General features: G+C 37.8%; 2 protein-coding genes across 2 annotated transcripts in view; one reads left to right on the top strand and one right to left on the bottom strand.

Annotated features, from left to right (window-relative positions):
* The window catches only part of SRPK2 (SRSF protein kinase 2), a 281,169-nt gene that overhangs the window by 169,934 nt on the left and 84,211 nt on the right, over positions 1-27,024 (top strand). The window contains 1 exon segment of the mRNA XM_036759032.1: positions 19,896-20,047. Coding sequence (XP_036614927.1) covers positions 19,896-20,047 — 152 coding nt within the window.
* On the bottom strand, positions 12,743-13,295 carry LOC118849933 (40S ribosomal protein S7-like). Its single transcript, XM_036759033.1, has one exon. The coding sequence runs from the start codon at positions 13,280-13,282 to the stop codon at positions 12,791-12,793; it is 492 nt and encodes a 163-aa protein (XP_036614928.1). The 5' UTR covers positions 13,283-13,295; the 3' UTR covers positions 12,743-12,790.

A 27,024-nucleotide genomic window follows, 5' to 3' on the forward strand; every position in this document is an offset into this window, starting at 1 on the left:
TTTTGTGACCTTTCTGGGTCTTAATTTCCTTGTCTTTAAATGAAGGAGTTGTACCATATACTTATAATGCCCTTTCCAACTCTCAAATTTTTTATCTTGTGACCTGTGTCAAGAATAACATAATTGCTTCAGAGATTTCTTTGTATGTGTTCAGACTGTGTTATTTATAGTTACTTGTGGTCTATTTTATCATTCCTTTGCAGGTCATTTAATGTAATGTATTTGGCTCATTTGAATTACCAACAGGGAGACATGTGGGGATGTCCAAGTTTTTGAGTAGGTGTGAGTGAATGTGTATGTGGTATGGACTTAACTTTATACCAAAAGCAAAAAGAAAGACTTTAAAACTGGATAATCTTTTAGATTATTTGTCTCCCATGCTTCCCGTTGACATCGATAATAGTTATGACATATGTCTCTAAAAATGCATTACAGTAAAAATATCACTAGACTGTGAGCTATCAAGTCTGGGTTCTATTTCTAGCTCACTGGGTAAATTCACTGTGTAACGTTGGGCAGCCCTTTTCACTCTCCAGATATTGTTGAGGGAGAAATGAACCCCAGGGTTGTAGGAATCCCAAACCAAAATTCCCAGGTTGCCTGGAATGAATTCTTGGACCCAAGCATTCTTTAAGTCAAGGAGGCAAAGATTTATTACGCTTTTCAGCAGGCAAGAGTTCTTAGGGTACCTGCAACCATACAAGGCTACAGGGAAAGTTTAAGTACCAGATTTAGGGGTGAAATCTGTCAATTAGGTGATTTGGGGTGGGATAAAGGAGTAGTTAAGGAGTGGTCAGTTCTTAAAGGAACATGCACTTTTTGTATCTACTGTGCAGGTATCTTACCCAGAGTTCACTGGGAAATAGTCTGGGGGGAGTGGAGGGGGTGTGGTTTTGAGTGTGAAACGTCACTAGGTCACCAAAAATTCATGGCTAACTGGGAATATCCAGGTGGACTCCATACATGTCTTGTTAAGACAAGATCAATGTAAGGGAGTATACATTTGACTATGTCTAGGACATATGTTAGACTCAGTGTATAGTCAGTTATCAGCACCTGGAAATCAATCTATAATTGGGCATAGCTGCTTACTGAGGAAGAAGCAGAGATAACTTTGGGGCATGCTGCCCTTTAGATAGAGAGAGACTGCCTGGGAGAGAATATGTTTTGAGAACTAGTTGTTTTGGTAAGGCATGCTGCCCTTGAACTGGAGAGAGGCTGCCTGGGCCAGTGCTTTGAAGCTAGGGAGAGATGTGATTTTAGAACTGGAGTTCAGGCACAGGCACCCAAGCAGAGGCTAAGGAGAAATGTGATGTTAGAATTAGGGTCCAAGCACAAGCACCCCATCAGTTGGGCACTTTGATTAGACCTTCACTAATTTTAATTATAAATCACCTGTCCTAGTAAATAATGTGTTCTTAGGAAAACTATTTTTTTTTCAAGCTACAGCTGCTAAATTAGTGTTTAATGTTTTTTGGAGGGGGGAAGGCAGGGCAATTAGGGTTAAGTGACAATTTAGTCTTTCTTTCTTTCTTTCTTTCTTTCTTTCATTTATTTATTTATTTAATGTATTTAGTTTTCAGCATTGATTTTCACCAGAGTTTGAATTACAAATTTTCTCCCCATTTCTGCCCTCCTGCCCACCCCAAGATGGCATATATTCTGGTTGCCCTGTTCCCCAGTCAGCCCTCCCATTGGTCAATCCACTCCCCTCCCATCCCACTTTCCCTTCCTTTCCTGTAGTGCAAGATAAATTTCTGCACCCCATTGCCTGTGTATCTTATTTCCTAGTTGCATGCAAAATTTTTTTTTTGTTTTTGTACATCTGTTTTTAAAACTTTGAGTTCCAAATTCTCTCCCATATTCCCTCCCCACCCACCCTCCCTAAGAAGGCAAGCAATTCAACATAGGCCACATGCATATAGTTATGTAAAACCCTTCCACAATACTCATGTTGTGAAAGATTAACTATGTTTTGCTCCGCTATCCCCCTTTATTGAATTTTCTCCCATGACCCTGTCCCTTTTCGAAAGTGTTTGTTTTTGATTACCTCCTTCCCGTCTGCCTTCCCTTCTATTGTCCCCCCTTTTTTATCTTCTTCCTCCTTCTTTCCTGTGGGGTAAGATACCCAATTGAGTATGTGTGGTATTCCCTCCTCAGGTCAAATGCGATGAGAGGAAGATTTACTCATTCCTCCTCACCTATCCCCTCTTCCCTTCCTACAGAACTGCTTTTTCTTGCCACTTTTATGCAAGATAATTTACCAATTCTATCTCTCCCTTTCTCCATCTCTCAATATATTCCTCTCTTATCCCTTAAATTGATTTTATTTTTTTAGATATCATCCCTTCATATTCAACTCAGCCTGTGCCCTCTGTCTATATATATACACCTACATATATACATACATAGACACACACATGTATATATATATATACACACACACACACATATATACACGTGTATATATATACACACATATATATATGCATATTCCTTTTAGCTACTATGATACTGAGGTCTCATGAATCATATATATCATCTTTCCATGTAGGAATGTAAACAAATCAGTTCAACTTTAGTAAGTCCCTTGCAATTTTTGTTTCTTGATTACCTTTTCATGCTTCTCTTGATTCTTGTGTTTGAAAGTCAGATTTCCTATTCAGCTTTGGTCTTTTCACTGAGAAAGCTTGAAAGTCCTCTATTTTACTGAAAATCCATATTTTGCCTTGGAGCATGATACTCAGTTTTGCTGGGTAGATGATTCTTGGTTTTAATCCTAGCTCCATTGACCTCCAGAATATCATATTCCAAGTCCTTCGATCCCTTAATGTGGAAGCTGCTAGATTTTGTGTAATCCTGATTGTTCTTCCACAATACTTGAATTGTTTTTTTTTCTGACTGCTTGCAGTATTTTCTCCTTGACCTGGGAGCTCTGGAATTTGGCGACAATATTCCTAGGAGTTTTCTTTTTGGGATCTTTTTTGAGGAGGCGATCTGTGGATTCTTTCAATTTCTATTTTACCCTCTGTCTCTAGAATATCAGGGCAGTTCTCCTTGATAATTTCTTGAAAGATGATATCTAGGCTCTTTTTTTGATCATGGCTTTCAGGTAGTCCAATAATTTTTAAATTATCTCTCCTGGATCTATTTTCCAGGTCAGTGGTTTTTCCAATGAGATAGTTCACATTGTCTTCCACTTTTTCATTCCTTTGGTTCTGTTTTATAGTATCTTGATTTCTCATCAAGTCACTAGCTTCCACTTGCTCCAATCTAATTTTTAAGGTAGTATTTTCTTCAGTGATCTTTTGGACCTCCTTTTCCATTTGGCTAATTCTGCCATTCAGGGCATTCTTCTCTTCATTGGCTTTTTGGAGCTCTTTTGCCATTTGAGTTAGTCTATTTTTTAAGGTGTTGTTTTCTTCAATATTTTTTTCAACATTTTTTGGGTCTCCTTTAGCAATTCATTGACTTGTTTTTCATGGTTTTCTCACATCATTCTCATTCCTCTTCCCAATTTTTCCTCTGCTTCTCTAAGTTGCTTTTGCAAATCCTTTTTGAGCTCTTCCATGGCCTGAGACCAGTTCATGTTTTTCTTGGAGGCTTTTGATGTAGGCTCTTTGACTGTGTTGACTTCTTCTGGCTGTATGTTTTGGTCTTCTTTGTCACCAAAGAAAGATTCCAGTCTGAGACTGAATCTGGGTGTGTTTTCACTGCCTGGCCATGTTCCCAGCCAACTTACTTGACCCTTGAGTTTTTCATCAGGGTATGACTGCTTGTAGAGCAAAGCTTGTTGCAAGCTTGAGGGGTTGCACTGTTGATTTCAGAGCTATTTCTATACAGCCAGTTCTGCCACACCAGCACTCCTCCTTCCCCAAGAACTGCCAACCTGGACCTGACTCAAATCTTAAGCAGGCTCTTCACTTCTGCTCTGATCTGCCACTTAATTCCTCCCACCAGTTGGGCCTGGGGCCAGAAGTAGCTGCAGCTGTAGTTCTGTAGCTGCACCACCCCCGCTGCCCCTGGAGCAGGGGCTGAACCAGGAACTCTTTTCACTCTGTCCCCAGCAGCTTTTCCCACTAACCTTCTCTGTTGTCTTTGGTGTTTGTGGATTGAGAAGTCTGGTAACTGCCACAGCTCACTGATTCAGGGTGCTGGGGCCTGTTCCGCCTGGCTCCTGATCTGGTTGGTCCTGCCCCCTGGGCTCTGCCGCCCACGCTGAGCTCCGCTCCCCTCTGCTCCATGCGTTATAGACCTTATCCAGCAACCATCCAGGCTGTCCTGGGCTGGATCCCTTCTTCCCTCTGCTATTTAGTGGGTTCTGCAGTTCTAGAATTTGTTCAGAGCCATTTTTATAGGTTTTTGGAGGGACCTGGCAGGGAGCTCAGGCAAGTCCCTGCTTTCCACCTGCCATCTTGGCTCTGTGCCTCCCGCCCCCCCACCCCCATTAGTATTTCTAAAGAATCAATCTAACTATGCAAAATCTTTGCTTAGAAACTTGGTTGATTGATTCCCTATTGTCATTAGAGTAAAATACAAACTCTTCAGCCTTGTATTTAATGCTCTTGACAATATAATTTCAAATTGCCTTATTCATATTACACTTTTTTAAAAAACATACTCTACATTCCTGCCAAACTGGACTACTAGCATCTGTCTAGCTTTCTGTACAATTACAAAAGACCCCATGCCTGGAATGTGTTCCTTATTTCTTCCTCTTTGAATACCTATTATATTTTGTAGCCTGTGTACTTTGTACAGGCATCTACGCATTGCCTTTTAACAGTTCTTTAGAGACATATTCCAAGTTTCCCTTCATACAACAAAACTGGACATAGTTTGGAATTTAGAGAGAAGCTTGAGTTCAACCCAAAACAACTACAAAAAACTGTGCAGTTTAAGACAGTCCTGCCTGTTGACCTCATCCTGTTCACACCTGGGAGGCAGAGTAGCACAGTGGATTGAAAGTTAAACATAGAGTCATGACAGCCTGGGGTTTTGTTTCTCCTCTAACAACACACTCTGGGAACCTGCACAAGTCACTGAAGAGTTCAGTGCCCCTAGGTAGTTCTCTAACTTGCTGAGATGACCTCTGCATTGGTAGAACAATGTTAGCTCATTATCCATCTGTGCAGAACCCTAATGTTTGGGTTTTAGTGAACTGGGTTCAGTCTTAAGAGGCTTCACTTTACTTTTTGGCTTATTTCCTGATCCCAGAGTTTCTCTTGGGAACCCAGCTCAAGGCAGGGTATGAGGACCTGGATACTGATTGGTATTTTTAACTGGGAGCATGTTTTGCCAGGCCTTCAGTAGTCCTTTATTAGAGGCTCACTGTAACTGTCCTAAGGTTGGATGTAGCTCCATGAAGAAGGTAACCCAAAGCTGGAAGCTTCTGGCACTTCTTCACCAGAAGTTCTTGATGTGGATGAAATTACAAGTACAATTAGTATACTCATGCATACATATTTGTATGCATACATATATACTCACACAGAGGAAGATGAGCTCCATCACTTGGACATTCACTTGTCTATCATGGTCTCAGACCAGGGCTGTTTAGAATGCAACCGCATGGGGCCTGCAGTGTGATTTATACAGTTCACCTACAAGCATAGAAATTTACTTAAATGCTTTAGTAAATGAAGCCGAGTTACCGCAGAGCTCTCTCTAAAATGATAAATCAAAATATGTTGTCTATTGTTTCAATAAAAATCTAAAGTTGGACAGCCCTGGAGACAATGGTCATTCTTTATCTATTTGGTTTTTCCTCTCTGTCTAGTTAGTCAATATTATGGCTCTTTTCTAAGAGTCTACACTTTTCCCCTACTTGATTCAGTTATCAGAAAGAGAAGCAAATTGAGGAATTCAGCATTTATCACTGAATCAACAAGCACTTACTGTGTATCAGGACTCTGCTAAGTGATAGAGCAAAAAGACCAAAGGGAAGAAGTCAAGAAGTCTATGCTTTCAAAGAATGCAATTGCATTCTAACTGGGAGACAACATGTTTATATATGTGAGTGTGTGTGTGTGTGTGTGTATGCATACACACACACACACACACACACATAGACACACGTACTAGTATAAAATGAATAGAAGTTAGTTTGGGGAGAGAGTAAACTAGACTCTGGGAATGAAGGAAGGGAATCAGGAAAGGTTTCATAAAGAAGGTGACACTTGAGCTGAGTCTTGAAGGAAACCATGGATTTCAAGAGGCGAAGGTGGATTGGGATTGTATTACAGGCATGTGGAACAGCTAGTGCTATATGCAATACCCTCTCTATTTGATGCTATACTGGAACTTTGTTGTCTGAGCATTTCTGTCTATCTGTTCCTGGGTACCAAAACTGTAGGATTCAGTTTCTCTGGTACATTTCTGGTCCTTGCCAGTAGTCTTCCACTTGTGCTGGCTTTTCTGGTGCAGCTCCTTCTCTTGTGCCTTCAGGCTTCTGGCTATCTTTTCATATAGTTCTTGGCTAGATGAAGACACTAATTATAGTTTCTCTTCAGTTTCTTGATCATTATTTGGTCTATCCTTTTAGATCCTTTGTGCGATATGTAAATAGGAGCTAGGAACCTTCTACAGCTATTCATATAGCTATCTTAACCAGTAGTTCTGTTTATTGACTTTGCTAGACTGTTACTATCATTGTGGAATTTGAAGAAGTCTGAATAAGGTTGAGATCTTGCTTGAATTTTTCCTTGTTTAATGGTTTGAAATGGCTGAATAATTCTTCACCAATTGGCTAATCTACTAATTGTCAAATCTTCTTGCACTTAGCTAGGCCTGGTCCTTGGAAAGTAGACAGTTATTTTTTGGGACTGTATTCAAACCTTTTCTGTTTTTTATAACCTATTTGAGTTTGTGGTTTCCTGATATAGCCTTGAAAACCAGGAACAAGTCCACATGTTCATGAAGAATAAAAATATGACTTTTTTAAAGAAGTTAATACTTTGAGATCTTGGTTTGGAATGGTTTTAATAGATTGTTAGAGGTTATCTGAGTTATCATCTCCAATTGGGACAATGATGACCTCTTTTGATATCAAAGAAAGTAATTTATTTTTCTGCCAAATAATATAAAATATTTTCTTGTTCTGTTGCCATAAAATCTACAGTAGCAGCTGGTACTGAGAGTGAGAATATCATCTAGTTGCTATGGAAGCATATAGCAAATGATGCTTGTGCTGTCCCTTGATTGTTAAGCTATTGTATTCTTGCATTTTTTGATACTTGATATAGATTTTATGTATATATGTATACATATAAAGTAAAAGTGACTAAAGATTACATTTAATATGTAATGTAATTTGTTTCAACAAAGGGAAGAGTAAAGGTTTTTAAAAAAATACTATTAAAAGTGAAAGTTTTTTTTAAAAAAAAAACCCTACCGTATAACTTCTTAGAGAATGACAATAGAAACTTTATTTTTATATGTTAAAATTATTTAGATTTTCTTTGAAATAATTAACTGCTATTGTTCTGACATGCCAGGTAGTTAGAAATCATTCTCCTAAAGTATAGATCTGATTATCAGTTTTTATGTGAAAAATTACCTTAATGAGTACCTTGACTGTATGGAGATATTTCAGTGGATCTGTGATCTAGTCAGTATGAGTATTCTTTCCTTGGTGTTTGCAACATGTTTGGACAGAGTGTTTTAATTTGCATTTCTCTAATCAATAGTGCTTTAGAGCATTTTCTCATATGACTATAGATAGCTTTACTATGCCTCTTCTTCTAATTGGTGGTAACTATATCCGAAATCTCTAGGCTAATTTTTTTGTTAAAAGGTACAGAAATCTTCCTTGAGACATAATTTGGCTTAGAGGAGTAAAGACTTTGGCCACTGTTTTTTGCTTGTCTAGATCCAAAAATCCAAGGCATGAGGAACCAGTCTGGCTCCTCTCTTAAGCTTCTGACTGGCAGACCAGAATGGACAATATAAAGGCAGAGTAGCAATACTCTAAATGAATCAATGCTGTATCTTTGCTGAATAGTTTCTCTTTTAAAAATTCTTTTCCTGCCCTAAATGCGCCCCCCCCCCACTTTGCCTAAAGAAACCTCGTTTTGCTAATTATAAAGTACTCTACCAGTTTTTCATTTCATTTAAATCTTGAATCTGAACTACTATCTTAGACTTAATCAGGCCTGGTCTACTATAGTTCTTCAGAGAGTATTGTATTATAAGTTTTACATCAAAATATTTGTATTAAAAAGAGGGGCCTTTGTTTTTGGGAAAAGCTGGGTATTGTTAAAGGAGTTTTGCCATTTCTTGGAAGTAATCAGCCTAATTTCCCCCACCCCTTCCTGTTTGGTTCTAGGCCCAATGCATTGTCCATTTGTACAGTTTGCCCCATATATGTGTACTCTTGGACAATCTCTTTTGGTTGTTCATCCAACCACAAATCATATTTTATCAGTAAACATACTTTATTTATTATCTTTCTTTTGTAGATTGTCAGGTCAGTCTCAGGAGTGGTTATGGATCTCTTCCAGTGGTCTCAACAGTGTTTCAGGTCTTGATGTAAGCAGCACCCTTGTTACTATAAATAGAAGCATGTGGAGGACCTCATCATTCATAAAGGTTTCCTCTTGAACTTTGACTCTGCCCTGTATCTCCTCCATCATAGTGGCAAAACATTTTTGTCTAATGTACATTAAATGGTTTAATTCCTCACCTAATTTTTATTATCAAAGGATTTTGAAGAAGGTTATCTCTGTTAAGTCTTTGAAGGAATCTTGAATGATTCTGACATATGGATGATTGACTTCTTATTGGAAGAAGACAGTTACTTAACCTCTGTGTACCTCAGTTTCCTCACCTGCAAAATGAGGATAATAATAGCAACTACCCCTCATGGTTTTTGTGAGAATAAAATAATATTTGTGCAGTACTTTGTAAACTTTAATATGCTTTATAAATGCTGTAATACTATTACTAATGAAAGATGGCAAGTTCTTTACTGTCATTGTGAATGTCTTGCATGCATGCATGTATAAATAAATTGCAAAGATTTCATATAGATGGGAATGTAGGCATATATGTCTTTTTTGGGCTGTTAATAAGATGAAGATTTTTTTTTCCTTTCCTTTGGTTTCTTTTCCTCCTTCATAAACCTTGTAAATCAATCCATTAGTGTCTTCTCAATTGTGTTGCCTGCATTATGAGTCTTTTCCAAATACACTTGGTCAAATCTTGTGACATTTTCCACCTTTGTTCTCTTTGGTACTACTTCTACTTCTTTAAAAACATCTATATTAGAGTATGGATGGGAGCTCTGCTGCCATTGATGGTGAAAAACAATTGTTAAAAAATCTTTACATGTATTTTCCATTTTACTTCTGTTTGCTACCCTTTCATTTTCATTTTTAAATGCCCTCAGGCTGATTAAGCCTAGTTGCATATCTTACAGTTTTCTTTATACTGGTTTTGTATTCCACTGCTTTCATGTGGGATGTTATGATACTCTTAATAAAAATTTAAAAGTGAAATAATGATTGTGTTGCCTTTGGCCTCTATCTCTCTCTCTTTCTGGTAAATAAATCATTTTTAATGAAATCTCTTTTTAGGTGATTTTGCTTTCCTCGTTATGGCTATTGATTTGCATGTTTTAAAATTCTGTATAAAATAATTCTGATTTTAGATACTATCTTTTCTCTCCATATCCCATTTTTATGATCAGTTACTTGTGTAAATAGCTAAGGATTGAGTTATTTCAGTTTCAGTCCACATATTTTTTTCCTATAGGGTTATAGAATCATAGAATATAGAATCTGTAAAGGACCTTGGAGGCCCTCTAGTCCAACCACTTTATTTTAAACATTAGGAAACTGAGGCGTAGAGAAATGAAATAACCTGTCACACAGCTGCTATATGATTTGAACCCAGGTCTTCTTGTCCCTAAATCCAATTCCCTAAACACTAGGCCATTTTTCTAAATTTTCAAAATTTTTAATATATTATTGGTGATCTGACTATTGATAGCTTATTTGTAGATGATTCCTACATTATTGAGGCTTTTTCTGTGTAAACGTCAATTTCCTTTTTTGTGTTTGTATATGATGTCATTTAGTGCTTTCCATGTTCAGGATCCAACATACACATATTCTTTTTTTCAAAAGAAAAATTCATGATGTAACTTGATAAGGATTTTGTCCTCTCCCATCCCTTCTTTATGAACCATGCTTTGTACTTTTTGCCGCCTATGCATTTGAGTCACTATGTATTAATTTATATATCGAATTTAATTTGCAGGTATTTTTTGCATTTTTCACATACTTTTTCTGCCTTCTCTTTCTCTGTAGTCTACATAAGCACTGATTTTTTTCATTATGTCCTTTTTTTTGCATAAGCTTTTTGTGAGCTCTACAATTCAATATTTCCAAATGTCTCATGAAACCTGTGTCTTGCTGTCTTCAGGCATGGGATAAAAACTAACTCTTCCAACTCTTTCTTTGCCTGTTTAGGGAGTACCTATGTGTCATCTTTCCATTTAGGTGCAACTTTCTTCTGGTATAGTTTATAGTCATCGTGCTAGATTATGACTCTTTTAATATTGTGTCAACTCAGAAAAAAGCACATTTTGATTGTCAGCAACCAATTTATCATTTAGAAAGGGTGCTAATTTCTTTAACACCTTTGCCCCTGTGTCTAGTATTCTGTCACTGTCACTTCAGAAGAAGATGGGGTCTGCATAAGACTGAAAGGCGTTTTGTATTTTGTTTTAATTCCTGCTTTTTACAGCCAAATAATTCATAACCAAGTAGGCAGTCTACTTATATGACTTTTTTACTTAGCAATGGTTTGTTCTTAGAAAGCAGACTTGTTTTGTTGTCAGGATCTAATGGGATTGTTGAACACTGTGAAGTAGATAAAAAGAAGGAGCTAAAGTCCCAGTATTCCTAGGTTTGAATCCTATTAGGCTTGTGTTTTAATCCTACTTCTGATATTATTTAAAAAGGAGTCTAGGTGGAGCCAAGATGGCATCCAGAAAGCAGGGACTTAATTAGGCTCTCCCCCAGGTCCCTCCAAACACCTATAAAAAATGGCTCTGAACAAATTCTACAGCTGCAGAACCCACAAAATAGCAACGGGAAGCAGGGCTCCAGCCCAGGATAGCCTGGATGGTCACTGGGAAGGGTCTATCGCTTGGAGCTGGGAGTGGAGGGGAGCAGAGCCCAGCATGGGCTGCGCCAGGACCAAGCAGACTGGGAACTGGGCAGAACAGGCGTAGCGCCCTGAATCAGTGAGCTGTGGCAGTTACCAGACTTCTCAACCCACAAATGCCAAAGACAACAGAGAAGGTTAGTGGGACAGAGTGAAAAGAGTTCGCAGTCAGCCATGGCCCCGGGGGTGCAGCCGAGGTGGTGCAGCTCTGAGGCTCCTTCCAGAGTTACAGCTGCAGTTGCTTCTGGGCCCAGGCCCACCTGGTGGGAGGAATTAAGTGGCAGATTAGAGGGGGAGTGCAAAACCTGCTTTGCCCTGCCTGAATAGGGGCCCCAGTTGTGTTTGGTGGTTCTTGGGGGAGGAGGAGCGCTGGTGTGGCAGAGCTGGCTGTGTAGAAGTAGCTCTGAAAATAGCAGCACAGCCCCTCAAGCTTGGGACAAAGTACTCTGTACTCTACAACCAGTTGCCCTGACAAAAAGCTCAAGGGTCAAGTGTTGACTGGGAACATGAACAGCCAGCGAAAAGACTCTCAGTTTCAGACTCAGACTTTGGAATTTTTTTTTTGTTGACAAAGGACCAAAACATACAGCCAGAAGAAGTCAACAAAGTCAAAGAGCCTACATCAAAAGCCTCCAAGAAAAATATGAATTGTTCTCAGGCCATGGAAGAGCTCAAAAAGGATTTGCAAAAGCAACTTAGAGGAGTAGAGGAAAAATTGGAAAGAGAAATGAGAGTGATGTGAGAAAACCATGAAAAACAAGTCAATGAATTGTTTCATTGAAAGGAGACCCAAAAAAATATTGAAGAAAATAACACCTTAAAAAAATAGACTAGCTCAAATGGCAAAAGAACTCCAAAAAGCCAATGAAGAGAAGAATGCCTTGAAAGGCAGAATTAGCCAAATGGAAAAGGCGGTCCAAAAGATCACTGAAGAAAATTCTACCTTAAAAATTAGATTGGAGCAAGTGGAAGCTAGTGACTTTATGAGAAATCAAGATATTATAAAACAGAACGAAAGGAATGAAAAAATGGAAGACAATGTGAACTATCTCATTGGAAAAACCACTGACCTGGAAAACAGATCCAGGAGAGAGAATTTAGAAATTACTGGACTACCTGAAAGCCATGATCAAAAAAAGAGCCTAGATATCATCTTTCAAGAAATTATGAAGGAGAATTGCCCTGATATTCTAGAGCCAGAGGGTAAAGTAGAATTTGAAATATTCCACCGATAGCCTCCTGAAAAAGATCCCCAAAAGAAAACTCCTAGGAATATTGTTGCCAAATTCCAGAGCTCCCAGATCAAGGAGAAAATACTGCAAGCAGCCAGAAAGAAACAATTGGAATATTGTGGAAAAACAATAAGGATAACACAAGATCTAGCAGCTTCTACATTAAGAGATTGAAGGGCTTGGAATATGATATTTCAGAGGTCAATGGAGGTAGTCTTAAAACCAAGAATCACCTACCCAGTAAAACTGAGTATCATGCTTCAATGCGTAATATGGATTTTCAATAAAATAGAGGACTTTCAAGCTTTTCTCAGTGAGAAGACCAGAGCTGAATAGAATTTTTTTTTTTTTTATGAACAATGGACTTTATTTAATCATTTCTGCATTTACAGCTGGAACTCTGGGAATTCAAAATTAACATCTTTGCCTGTCAGCTTCTTATAAACGCCAGAAAATGTTTCTACCTTGTGCTCCACATTGTTCTGCTGTGCTTTATCCAAATGGACCTTTATGAGTCTGCTGCCATCTAGTTTCACACGGATTCTCTTGCCAACAATTTCACTTGGAAAGACAAGGTCTTCAAGGATTGCATCATGCACAGCAGTTAGAGTACGGCTTCTGGGACGCTTTTGCTTATTTTTTGTACGGCTTTTTCTTGTTGGCTTAGGAAGAATTCTCCTCTGAGCAATAAAGACCACATGTTTGCCACTGAATTTTTTCTCCAATTCACGAACTAGTCGTACTTGGATCTTCTGAAAAGATTTTAGCTGAGGAACTGGAACAAAAATGATGATAGCTTTTCTGCCACCACCAACTTCAATTTCCTTAGCTGCTGTGATATTCAGCTCTCTTAATTGAGCCTTTAAGTCAGAGTTCATCTCCAACTCCAATAGAGCCAGCAAGGACCTTGGGTTTGGAGATGGAACTAGATGGCTCAAGCACCCCAGGCTACCTACTACCTGTGTCTGAATAGAAAATTTGACTTTAAAATACAAGAATCGAGAGAAGCATGAAAAGGTAAACAAAAAAGAGAAATCATAAGGCACTTACTACTGTTGAACTGTTTTGTTTACATTCCTACATGGAATCATGATGTGTGTAATTCATGAGACCTCAGTATTAGGGTAGCTGAAGGGAATATACATATACACATACACATACATATACACATACATATACATATACATATACATATACATATACATATACATATACATATACATATACATATACATATACATATACATACACACACATACATGTACATATACATAGAGAGACAGAGGGCACAGGGTGAGTTGAATATGAAGGGATGATATCTAAAAAAATAAAATCAAATTAAGGGATGAGAGAGGAATATATTGGAGGAGGGAGAAAAGGAGAGATAGAATGGGGTAAATTATCTCACCTAAAAGTGGCAAGAAAAAGCAGTTCTGTTGGAAGGGAAGAGTGGGCAGGTGAAGGGGAATGAGTGAATCTTGCTCTCATCAGATTTGACTGGAGGAGGGAATAACATACACCCTGAATTGGGTATCTTACCCCATAGGAAAGAAGGAGGAAGGGAATAAAAGAGGGGAGATGATAGAAGGGAGGGCAGATAGGGGGAGGAGGTAATCAAAAGCAAACCCTTTTGAAAAGGGACAGGGTCAAGGGAGAAAATTGAATAAAGGGGGATCGGATAGAAGGGAGCAAAATATAGTTAGTCTTTCACAACATGAGTATTGTGGAAGGGTTTTACATAATGATACAAGTGTAGCCTATGTTAAATTTCTTGCCTTCTTAGGGAGGGTGGGTGGGGAAGGAAGAGGGGAGAGAATTTGGAACTTAAAGTTTTAAAAGCAGATGTTCAAAAAAAAGTTGTTTTTGCATGCAGTTGGGAAATAAGATACATGGGCAATGGGGCATAGAAATCTATCTTGCCCTACAAGAAAGTAAGGGAAAAGGGGATGGGGGGAAGTGGGGTAACAGAAGGGAGAGCAGACTGGGGAAAGGGGCAATCAGAATATATGCCATCTTGGAGTGGGGGGGAGGGTAGAAATGGGGACAAAATTTGTAATTCAAAATCCTGTGAAATCAATGCTAAAAACTAAAAATATTAAATAAATTTTTTTTTTTAAAAAACACAAGAAAAGTCACTGTGTGACTTTTAGTTCCTTTTCTGCCTTTCTCCTCTACTTCTTACTATGTGTGAATAGAAGAAAAGGTTAAAAACAACTATAATTCAATTTTTCCAATGGAAGAGAAATATATTTGCTATCTATATTTTGAAACTGAGATATTGACCTTAAAGAAAGTGAGACAGTACAAGAATTTCCAAATAGAGAACTTATGTGGTGATGGTAGCTTTTTTTCTTTTTTCAAAAAAAATTGTGGAAAAACTAACTTTGCTGTATTTTTTCCCTCATTAGTGAAACACCCATTTTGAAATTGTATGTATATTTTCTGCATTCTAAATAACTGTTTATCTATTCCCACTCATAATTATAAGTCATTTAGTGCTTCAATGTATAGATTGATTTTGTTAAATTCTTACAGTATTCTGAGAGAATTATTGTATGTATTACACCTTTTCTACGTAAATGGAAGCTTAGTGTCAGAGACTGAAAAACTTCCAAAATCATACAATCAGGGATTTGTCTGAGATATATTGTCCAGTGTTTTTTTTTTTTTCTAATATCTCAGGCCACTTCACTGACTATGAAAAAGGTACCCATGACTAGAATTTACAGTTTACCTGCATATGGCTTTGTTGTAGCTATGGAAAAATACTTTCTTATGCTCAATCTGTCATTACAAAGTTCTTATTAAAAAGTACTTAGTCTCAAATGATTCTTTAATAGGAGGTGGAAAATCCCAATTAAGAATACTAAGATTATATTTTACTCTGAGCTAATTGTGTCTACCAGCTGACTATTAAGGGGAAGCTCACCAGTGGGGGTTTAATTTTAGGAGTGTTGACCCACATACTGTTGCCCTTAGTTTTGGAGTAGTAGCTCTCCTATGGGGAGTTGCTTGGAGTTGAGAGGGACACAAGGAGTGGTACAGTTGAATTTATTCAATAGCTATTTAAACTTGTTATTTAAAGTGTTCTTAAATGCAACTTCTTTCATTGGGGAAGTAGTGGTCTGGGGGTGTGGAGTGTTATGTATGATCTTAGATATGGTCGATATGTTATTTGGTTTTTCTTAATCGTTTTTTAAGGAGAATTCACTAGTCTTCAGGGAAGTGGCATATGTAGAAATATCTCTGATGTAAAAGAAAAAGACTGCAATAAAACTTTAAAAATCGAAAAAGGCTAACTATAGCAATATTCTTTATGAGACATAATTTAACTTTTAGAATTGGAACGGATTTTAGAGACTATCTCATCTAACCTCCTCATCTTACAGATAAGAAAACAGTGACCCAAAGAAGTTATGTGACTTGTGCTTGATCATATAACTAATTTATTTTTAAACTTATCTTTTTTTGTGTTGAATCTAGATGTTCACATTTTGACTTTATTTAAAAAGTATCTTAAAACTTTATCTCTTAGACTCTAAATAAAAATCCTATAATCTATTTTGTTGATTTTGCTATCAGGTTATGATTTTTTTAATAGCACTCTTGACATCTTGTAATGATGACTGTAGTCTAGAAAAAATATTTTATATATGACTAACTAAATTGGGAAGAAACATTTAACTTTTTGCATACTTCTGATCAAACAAATTTGACAAATAGTTTTTTTCCACATTTTCCTTATTGGTCATCGGTGCCTTTCTTTTCTGCCTTTTGAATCTATACTTTCCTTTCAGGAAAATAGTATAACTGCTGCAGTTCCTATTCTGAACCTCACACCTTTATTTTTGGCATGCCACGTTGAGGGTAGAAAGAACTGGGTAGGTTTTTTGAGTTAGAAAAGAATAATTCTTTCTGCATTGTTACCATAAAAATCAGAATGATATTTGAATTATGACACCAAATTTTGTTGGAATCTTTAATTATAACTTTGAAAGTGATTTATTAGTATTCACCTATGTTCTATCCTAAGTCATTTGCATGAAGATAATAATTAAAACGATAGGAAGTGACAAGGTCACTGAGAGTGTAATATACAGAGAGATGAGGGCCCACTACATAATGTTTGGGAACCTCTATGTTTAGGTATTGAGGTATGGTTTGTAGTTCTCCAAATTGAGAAGTGGCCATGTATAGATAGGTAGAAAGGTAGGGGAGAGCAGTGTCACAGAAGGAGGTAAGCAATGACAGAAAAGGATGAGTTCTGAGGATGGGTCATTGGATTTAGTAATTATAAGATCTTCAATAGCCCTGAGAGAGCCATTCCAGACCAGTATTTCAGAAGGAAATAAGATTGGGAGCATTGTGAGAAATAAGTGAAAGATGTGAAAGTGGGGGGTAATAAATGTAGAAAATTCTTCCTAGGATTTGGCTGTAAAAAGAAAACTAAAGTTGAGACTATAATATAGCTTGAGGGAATGGCTAAAAGTTGTTTTTTTTTTAATCGTGGGAAACTTAGATGTGTTTGTTTTCAGAGGGCAGGGAGCTAGTAGGTGAAAATAGAAGAGAAGCTAAAAAGCAGTGGTCTAAGAAATAGGATCAAGAAGGAAACAAGTAGAATGGTGTCTTTTAAAATTGAAGGAACTTCCCGTAAAGAGGAAAGAATGGGGGAATGAGAGATGGATTTGGTGGTAAACAATGGAGAATAGAGAACCTACATTTTTTTCTTCAGTAAACTTGGAAGTGAAGTCCTCTACTGAGAGAGGAAGGGTGGTATAGATGAACTGAAGAGAAGAGATTTGAAAAAGCTGTTATTAGGACCCAATGGATCTTACATAACATAATAGTCAGGACAGCTAAGTGTAGGGGAGTGGATGGAGCACTGGACTTGGAATTAGGAAGACCCATCTTCGTGAGTTCAAATCTGGCCTCAGACATTTCACAGCTGTGTGACTCTGGGAAAGTCATTTAATCCTGTTTGCCTCACTTCCTCATCTGTAAAATGGGCTGGAGAAGGAAATGGCAAACCATTCCAATATCTTTGCCAAGAAAACCCCCAGTGGGATCGTGAAAAGTCAGACACAACTGAATAATAACAACAAAAGCATAATCTACTAGATCCAGGCAACACAGTTGTTATATACATTTTGCAGCAGTTCTTGCTGCATCTGGGAATGAAGAAGGCAGAAGGTATGAATAAACTAAAGTTAGAGTTTTGGAAAGCTTGACTAGCAATAGGAGAGAGGCCAAGGGAAATAATGGTAGAGTCAAAACTGGGAACGGAAGAAAGGGGTAATGAACTAGGAAAGCTGGTATAGGGATATAGGGTTTGGAGGTCTCAGTCAGAAAAAAAAATAGGTTAAATAAGGAATAAGCCAGAGAGAGAGATGGAAGTAGAGAGAGGTTGTGATCAAAGAGAACAATATAAGACTTCTGGAACGTAGCAGTTTTGGGTGATGGTGACCGTCGTCACCGTGCTGATGAAATCAAGTAAAGGTGTAAACCATGGGAGTTGATATGAATGAACTGAGAAGCCATGGTAATGGAGGAGCTATAAGTATTTATATTGAAATCATGAAGTATAAGGCAGGGGTTGGGCTCAAGAAGAAGAGTGAATCAGATACTGAATTCCTTGGTAAGAATAAAGAATGACCTCGTGGTAGTGACTGATAAAATTGGCAGTCTGGAAAGAGTGATGTAACCTGATGAGCTGAATCTCAAATGAAGAGAATGTGCTGAGTGCCTGCAGCAGAGAAGTATCGTGAAATGAGGCTGTGATAAGGAATATGTCATTTTTTTTCTCTCCCTTCTTGGCTCTGTATTAGACAGAATGGCTAGCATGGTAGAAGATAGTGGAGAAGGTGGCCAGACGTGTAGTGTTCTCTGGGGGAGGCCAGTTTTTCTTGCATTTAAAATGTTATGTTAAGGAAAGATATCTAACTACACTGAAGGGCAACATGCTGATTATAGAATGGGATTATAGAGGGCCCAATGAAAGAAGGCATTAGCCTAAAGGCTGGGGAAGTGTAGGTTGGAGTTGTGGATAAGGATGTGAGCAGAGAATTATAGGAGCAGAAAGTTTTTTGTTTTGTTTTGTTTTCCTTTTCTGACTCAGCCTGTGACTTTGAATTGTGTGGATTGGGAGACAGGAAAAGGTAGTTTGCTAACTCTGGTTGAGAATACAAGTTCATTCTTTGACTTCATCTACATAGCCATATTCATTTCCTCTATCTCTTGTCTTTTCTAAAGTTCCAACATTCAGTTGAAAGAAGAGACAAAATTCTAGTTCTGCATCCAAGTCCTTTTATTACTTACCCAGAACTCCATAGTTCCTCAAGTCCTAGTTTAATTATGGAAGTTTCATTCCCACATGAATAAACAGAATTGGATAGAGATGAATAGTTCTGATATTGCAGCAGACTTTGTCGCATTCTAGAGTGTTTCTGATTGACTATGTCAGTTACTCATATGGCTCCCTCCATACTTATTCAGCAAACTTTTATAAAGCACCTATTTGTCAGGTAGTGTGCTAGGTCCTAGGATATAAAAACAAAAACAAAAAATGAAACAATCTCTAAGTGCAAGGAGTTTATATTGTCCTTAATATCTCCCGAGAATCTATATGTGCCCTACCCTTTAAATATGAATGTAGAAGTGACTATCACATTCTAGGTGTATTCATTAAGATTGTAATTCTGGGATACAGCTTCTTTTCAGACAACCTGTCTCCTTTTTGGTGTCAGTTGTGACTGGAACATTCTTGATTACCAGACTGCTGATTTTGATTCTGGTTTTCTTCGGTGTTGTCTCATCTTCATAAACTTCCCCATTTGCCTTTCTCTGACTTTACTTCTTTAATATTTCTTGGCTTCACCCTACCCTCAGCTCCCAGTGTATGTATAAATGCACATGGATCCTGAATCTTTAACTTTTTCATTTGGACAGATTCCTTCTCAGTAAGGGGGAAAGGAAACAGAAGAGAATAAGCATTTATATATTGCCTGCTTTGTGCCACACTCTGTATTAAGTGCTTTACAATATTATCTCTTTGGATCCTCACAACAGCCCTGCTTGTAGGTGCTATTATTATCCTCATTTTACAATTGAGGAAAGTAAGGCAAACTGGTTAAGTAACTTGAAAAGTCACTTACTGATTCCATGCTTAGTGATCTTATCTATTGTACCACCTAGCTTCCTCAAAGAATCCCTTACCATCCTAAAGAGTCAGTGCCTTCAGTAGGAGTCATTTTTTTTGTACCCTTTGATACTGTAGAACATTTTTCTTAAATTTTATGGTTCTGTTAGCTTATCAGGATCTTGACTTTTCAGTGAAAAAAAAATCACTACAAAACCACGTGATTTACAACAAAACTGTTGCAAGTGACACCTCATAGTTCTTAAGTAGGGTTTTAAATACTTTTTTCTGTTGATCAACTTCCAGATGTGTACATGAATAAATAATATGTGTATATATATTGTTCATATTTTCAGGCCGGAGCCGCAACAAAAAGCTCCCTCTGTACCCCCTCCACCACCACCACCTCCACCACCACCTCTACCAGAACCAGCACCACCAGAACCAGAAGAGGAAATTCTGGGATCTGATGATGAAGAGCAAGAAGACCCTGCAGATTATTGCAAAGGTTAACTCAAATATGAAATGCTAAATTTTACAATACTTGTCTAAAATTGTTTTCCTATATTTCATTAAAGGAGAAACTTGATGAGGGGTTGGCTTATGTGTTCTGTAGTAAATATCTTTGACATTTTAAAATTAGGTTTCCTGTTCTAGCATCAGTTTGAAGTCTTTGTAGAATTACTTCTTCTTTGTAGTGCTTTACTCTGTGTTCAGTTTTACATAGCTTTTAAAAAATTATTTCTAGAATTGACATAATCAGTAAGGAGAATATACATTTGACTTCCTTAAACTTCTGAGCCTTTTTTTATATTATTTTTCTTTTCTCCTCTCCTGTTACCTCTTCATTTTTCTATTCTTGATCAGTCTAATCAAGCTAAAACTTAAAGAGGTTAAGGAAGATTAGAGCAAAGCAGAGGTGGTATTTATGTGTTTCTGTATGCATGTACATCCTGCTTGTTTTTAAAAGGATTTGGCATGACACACAAAGTGAAAAGTAATATAAACAACAAGAAAGAGAAAAACAAGAAACCCTATAATAATAGGAGTACAGCAAGTAACCATTACCCAGCACTTAAAATGAGCTAATTACTATGGTTGGGCATTGAATTTGCCTCATTGTTTCCTGATAGCTAAGGAACAAAGTGAAACATTTTGTATTTCAAAATTTGCTCTCTCCCTCCAAAATGTATAAATTTGTAGAGAAAAGTTTTTTTCTTGGAAATAAAGTCATGGAGAGTTTTATCATGTGTTTTCCTGAGTAAGGAATTTGATGATAATATAAGAGAGTACTTCAACAACAGTTGTCCAGAAGATGCAGAAACTCTCTTTTCTTATCTTAGCCTTCTTGCTATAAAGGCTGAGAATGTAATAGTAATTCTGAAGTCAGTGAAAGCATTTCTGGGAGCGGAACCAAGATGAAATTGTCCAAATATGTTGTTTAATAATGTAATATAATGTGAGAGAGAATTTGGAGAATTTATAAGAATGGATAGTTAACTTGATAGTTAATGTATTCTAGTTCAAATCTCAGTTGTCTTAAGGAAGCTTTTAATATGTACTGAATTGGAACCAGTTCGTAATTGATTTTTCTAACTTTTGGCTCAAGTTGTGGTTTTCTATGCTGTTGGTGAATTTTTGCGGGTCCAGGATATTCTTATCTAGTGGGAATACTTTCTGAGTAAATGTAGATTTGTTGATAATTTACCCACATTTACTAGATAATCAATTAAGTCAGTTAAATTTAACTTTCCTCTTCCCCACCAAGTAAAAAGGTAAGGAACATAAAATAAATGCATCCCTTTTATTTTCCCAAGATCAGAATCCATCCTAGTACACAGGTCACCTGCAAAGTATACAGAACATATTTATTTTAATTCACCAAAGATGTATTAAGTATCTGCTGTGGGCTAGGCATTGACAATATAGAACAGGTATGCCACAGATCTAACTCTCAAGGAACTTACTGACTGAAATGAGTGGGGGAAGATATATATCATTATCCTAATATTTAAGGTTAGTATAAAGGAAAGTCCATACAAAGTGTTATGAGAAATTAGAAGCAGCAGAAATTAGTTTCTTTTGGAATTGTTGGTGATTTTGTTTTCAGCTTAATGAAGGTGACATCTAAATTGTTACTTAATGGATGGGAGGGACTGTCCCCTCTTCCCCAATGGTGCGGAGGTAGTAGAGTCCATTTCAGAAATAGAGGGCAGTATGTTTAAACACATGGAGATTGGAGATGGCAAAATAAAGATGTGGGAAGGAGAGTAGTTAAGTTTGGCTTTACTACTTGGTCTCTGCCTTGACAAGGGACCTAATATGAAGGGTGGAATGCAGAAGACATAAGCTGGAAGGAAGATTGTCAAGAGATTTTTACAATAATCTAAGAAAATGAGAGAGCTTGAACCAGACTGGTTACAATAGGAATGAAAAGGAGAGTTTGAATGGGAAAGGCATCATAAAAGTAGACTTGACAAAGATTAGCAGCTGTTTGGATATATAGAGTGAGGAAGATGGATAAGTCAGATATAATTCCAGTATTACAAGAGTTGGTTGATAGTAGTGCCATTAATGAAAACTGAGAAGTTTCAGAAGGGACAATTTATGAATAGTTTGGGGGTCAGGAACAAGAGGATTAATTTCATTTTTGATATGTGGAGGGACTGGAAGAATAAGTAGAAATATATGTCGGGGAGTTGAAAATATGACCTTGGAGCTTTGGGATTATTGGAATGTATATATAGAAGCAGTCAGAGAAGTTGGGGGAAAACCATGAGACTGTGGATTCGAAGGGCAAAAGGCTAACGAAATAAGGGTATCACAGAGAGTACATGAATCACCTCTAGAGATTCATGCAGGACATTTATGCCCTCTGCAACACCTCTTAGAGATTATGAACTTTACAATTCATTTACCACCCTTTTATATACTACCTGTATGGTTCCTCCTATTTCTCTCCCTATCGTTGTTTTAATCCATTAAGGAGCCATGTAGAAGCAAAGTATTTTCCCCAACTCCCATCTCTCTTTAACTATATTTTACCTCATTCCAATCCAACCTACCCTTCCATTCTGCCTTCTATAATTCCTTTTCTATAGTGATATCCATCTTTCTCGATCTCACCCTTAGGTTACTTCCACCTACTTGTTGTTCAGTTGTTTCTGTCATGTCTGACTCTTTATGATCCCATTTAGGGGTTTCTTGGCAAAGATACTGGAGTGGTTTGCCATTTCCTTCTACAGTTCATTTTACTGATAAGAAAACTGAGGCAAACAGGGTGAAGTGACTTGCCTGGGGTCACACAGCTAGTAAATATCTGAGACTGGATTTGAACTCAGGTTCTCCTCATTCTGGGGCTGAAACTATATCTACTTGTGCTACCTAGTTGCCCTTTCCTCTTGCTAGCCCTCATCAATTTTTGATATTCTCCATGATGGTAGTGCATTGCTGGCCATCCTAGCCAAATAGGTTTGCTAGACTATAAAGACTAGAAAGATGTGGTGGGATTAGATTATAAAGAGCTGTGAATAACTAACAAAGAATTTTGTATTTGGTTCTGGACATGATAGGGAGCCTCTGGAGTTTATTGAGTTAGAAGAAAGACAGGGTTGGACAGAGAGGATACATACTATGGAGAAGGGGCCAGCCATTCCCACTAGTTCCCTAGTAACTACTGCCTATGGGGCAGGCAAGCCAGCCTAGCTGAAGCTCTGAGAGACAGACATGAAGCAGAAAGTGCCAGGCAAATCAAATTACTGCCAACACCTTGACCACCATTTGTACTGTGACCCTAATAGAAACATCCCAGAACCCAATTCCCTAGTATCAGTGTCCCCCAAAACACCAGACATGTCCAGCTCAGCCCTTGCAATCATAATTGAGAGGAGAAATCACTGTGGAGAAGGGGCTTACCTTCCTCAATACCACATCCACGAACTACTGACCAACTGCCAACAACAGGCAGAGAAGTACAAGAGCTTTAGGAATGGCAGTGCTACACATCCTGCTTCCATTCTAGCCCTCATAGCCATCATCCAGGGAGGTGGCTTCTGTGGTGAAGGGTCCAGCCATCCCTAGTGATTCCCAACCAACTGCTACCCACAGGACAGATAAGCCAGCCTACCTGGAAAAACAAAATAAAACTAGCTAGCATTTACAGAATGCTTTAAGGCTTGCAATATATTTTATAAATATTGTCTCATTTTATCCTTACAACAATCCTGTAAAGTAGGTACTGTTATTATCTCCATTTTACAGATGAGGAAACTGAGACAGAGATGAAGTGACTTGCCCATTGTCATTTAGCTTTAAGTATCTGAGGCTGGATTTGAACTCAGGTCTTCCTGACTCTAGGTGTGATCTATCCACTGCACCAAATCAACAGGCATCCTGAGGGGGCCACATGTGCCAGAGAAGTCAAAATACCACCACACCTTGGCCAGCATCTCCCTTTATACCTTGATGGAGACATTCCAGGACCCCGTACCCAAGAGCAATGGAAATATTAATGCTTCCAATACTATGAAAGACAGGCATCATTGTGGGAAGCAATTTTTTTTGTAGACAACTATTCCTACAGGTGCTACAGTCCCATCTATAGAAATACAGAAATATTCTTGTCACCAAATACAGAAAAGTTCTTGTCACCAAAATCCTTGGTAGTGTGAAGTGGTTCAACATCAAAAACTGTTGTGATGTTTTCCATTTGGAATGCCATTAGATAGTAAGAGGCATTAACATCTCCTTTGCCTCTGCGCCCTAAGGACCATGGGACTTTTCTATCTGACTTGTAGATGAAATCTTTCCACATGTTTTTTTCTCCCCAATTAGAACTTCTTAAATTCAGAGACTGTCTTACTTTTCTGTTTGTATCCCCAGTGCTTTGTACATAGTAGATGTTTAATAAATGCCTCAGTCATTCCACACAAGATGTCATTATGTATAATTAGGCTAATTAGAAGCCGTGACATTCCCCAAACCATAACCTTGTATTATTATCTCTAAATTTCATCTTTCCTAAGTCTATTCTTTGCCCTTATTGAGATCCTCAGTCCCTCAACCTCTCAGAATGTTTCAGTCTGTTACCCGTGCTCTGACTTTACTTTTCTCTCCCTGAAGTCTTAACACAGTAGTTAGCCTTTACCATTTTACACTGGTGTAGCTGGGTGACACAATGGATATAGTGTCGGCCTTAGAGTCAGGAGGACTTGAGTTTAAATCCAGCCTCAGACACATATTAACTGTGTGACCCTTGCAAGTCACTTTGTTTGCCTCAATTTCCTCATCTGTAAAGTGAGCTATAGAAGGAAATGGCAAACCATTCCAGTATCTGCCAAGAAAACCCCAAATGAGGTCATGAAGAATTGGACATGATTGAAAAACAATTAAATAGAAACACTCTAAACTGTCCTCTTTTCAAAATCCATGGCCACATTCTGTCACCACTCTACTCCTGACAAACCTCATCCTTGGATTCCTCCACTGTCTCACTTCTGTATTCCTGCTCACAAACTGGTGAACCTAGAGAGGTATAGTAGCAGGAAGATGTACAGCCTAGCTCCCTCACCACACTTCCTTCACAAAGTTCTAGAAAATGTACCAGACTGAATGCTGAAAGGTAGCTAGGTTACTGGGGATTGGGTATGGTCTAGAGAACAACATCTGCAGAATACTTTCAGCCTAATGGCTGAAAGAAGGCCAAGACTGGACGCTGAGATTGGGTAAGGTAGGAAGCAATGGGGAAGAAAACAGTTTAGTGGATCCCAGAATTGGCACTGAGTGGGGTAATGGGTGTCATCTAGCCATCTGTCCTCTACTACCTAGTTCCAGGTCCCAGGTCCAGGTTGGACTGAGGAAGGGAACAGCACCAAGGGGTGAGGGTTGGGGAGGGCAGAGAGGATCATGGGCCCTAACTGGGTGTTGAGCAAGGAATAATTTCAGAGGTGAACAGTATGATATGAATTTGGTTCCGAGAGCAGAGCAGTAGCCAACAGCCCAAACTGAAGCCTGCAGTGGAAAAGCCAGGGCAGGAACCCCAGATCCAAGGTCAGTCTGCAGTTCATTTGCCCTGAACCTGCACAGCCTCCTAGCTGAGTCCAGTGGCAGTCTTATGAAACTCCCAACTAGGGACAAGTGCAGACCCACATCTGGATCAGAAACTCATTGAGCAGATTTCACTATGGATCATATCACTTTGGGATCATCAGAAATTTTTTAAAAATTCTACCTTAATGAGCTGTCATGGTGACAGGGAAGGTCAGGATATAAATCTAGAATAGAATGACTGGAGACCATCTAAAGGTAAAGCCTCAAAGAAAACTGCAACTTGGATATAATTCTAATCTGCATTCTTGGAATGGATTAAGTAAAAGTTAAAAACATAGCTAAAAATTATTTTTAAAATGGAATGAGAATGGTAGAGGATAAGATGGAAGAAGAAATCAGAAACATGGAATAAAGACAGGAAAAGAGAATTAACAGCTTATAATAAGAGGCATAAAACCTTATTACCCTGCCCCCCAAAAAAAACTCCCTGAAAGTTAGAAGTAATGAAATAGAAGCCAGTGTCTCCATGAGATATAAAGAAATGTTAAAACAAAATTAAACAAAATTCCCATATACTGGAAGAGGATAGCAGAGTGGGTTAGAAACAAGAATCTAATTGTAGGTCATTTAAAAGAAACTCACTTGAAACAGAAAGAGATACACAGTTAAAATAAGGGGCAGGGCCACAATCTCTTAGGCCTCAGTTGAATTAAAAAAGACTGGGATAGCAGTCTTGATCTCAGACCAAAAACAAAATAAAACCCATCAACAGCAAAACCACACACACACACACACACACACACACACACACACACACACACACAGTGAAAATAGATTTAATTAAAAGAGATAGTGAAACTAAATTTTTCTCCAAGGTACTGGTGACAACGAATTAGTATTAATAAATATATATAATTTACACCAAATGGCATAGCATATCTAAATTCTTAAAGGAAAAGTTAAATGAATGAGAGAGAAACAGTAAAAGTATAATATTTAACCCTTTCACACCTAGATAAATATAACCAAAAAATAAAAAAGTTAAGATCCTGAATAAAATTTCATAAAAAGTTAAATATAATAGACTTCTGAAGAAGATTGAGTGAGAGTTGAATAGAGTATACCTATTAATAATTTATGTATGGTATCCACAAAAATTTACCATATTATTAGGTCAAAAACCTTCACAAATGGATGCAGAAAAATAGAAACATTAAATGCATTTTTATGGGCTATTATACAATAAAAATTCATTCAATAACATGCCTTTGAAATAAAGATGAAAAATTAATTGGAAACTAAAGGACTTAATCCTAAAGAATGGATGGGTCTGAGAAGAAATCATGAGACAGTTGATGTTTCATTTAAAATGGCAAAAATAAGACAATATACCAAAAATTTGGGGATGCAGCTAAAGCAGTACTTAGAGGAAATCTT

Source organism: Trichosurus vulpecula, chromosome 5, assembly GCF_011100635.1.
Source record: "Trichosurus vulpecula isolate mTriVul1 chromosome 5, mTriVul1.pri, whole genome shotgun sequence".
NCBI classification, from domain to species: Eukaryota; Metazoa; Chordata; class Mammalia; order Diprotodontia; family Phalangeridae; genus Trichosurus; species Trichosurus vulpecula.

What these genes read in the sequence shown, in the direction of transcription:
- LOC118849933 (XM_036759033.1), bottom strand. Translation starts at nt 13,282, where the DNA reads ATGAACTCTGACTTAAAGGCTCAATTAAGAGAGCTGAATATCACAGCA.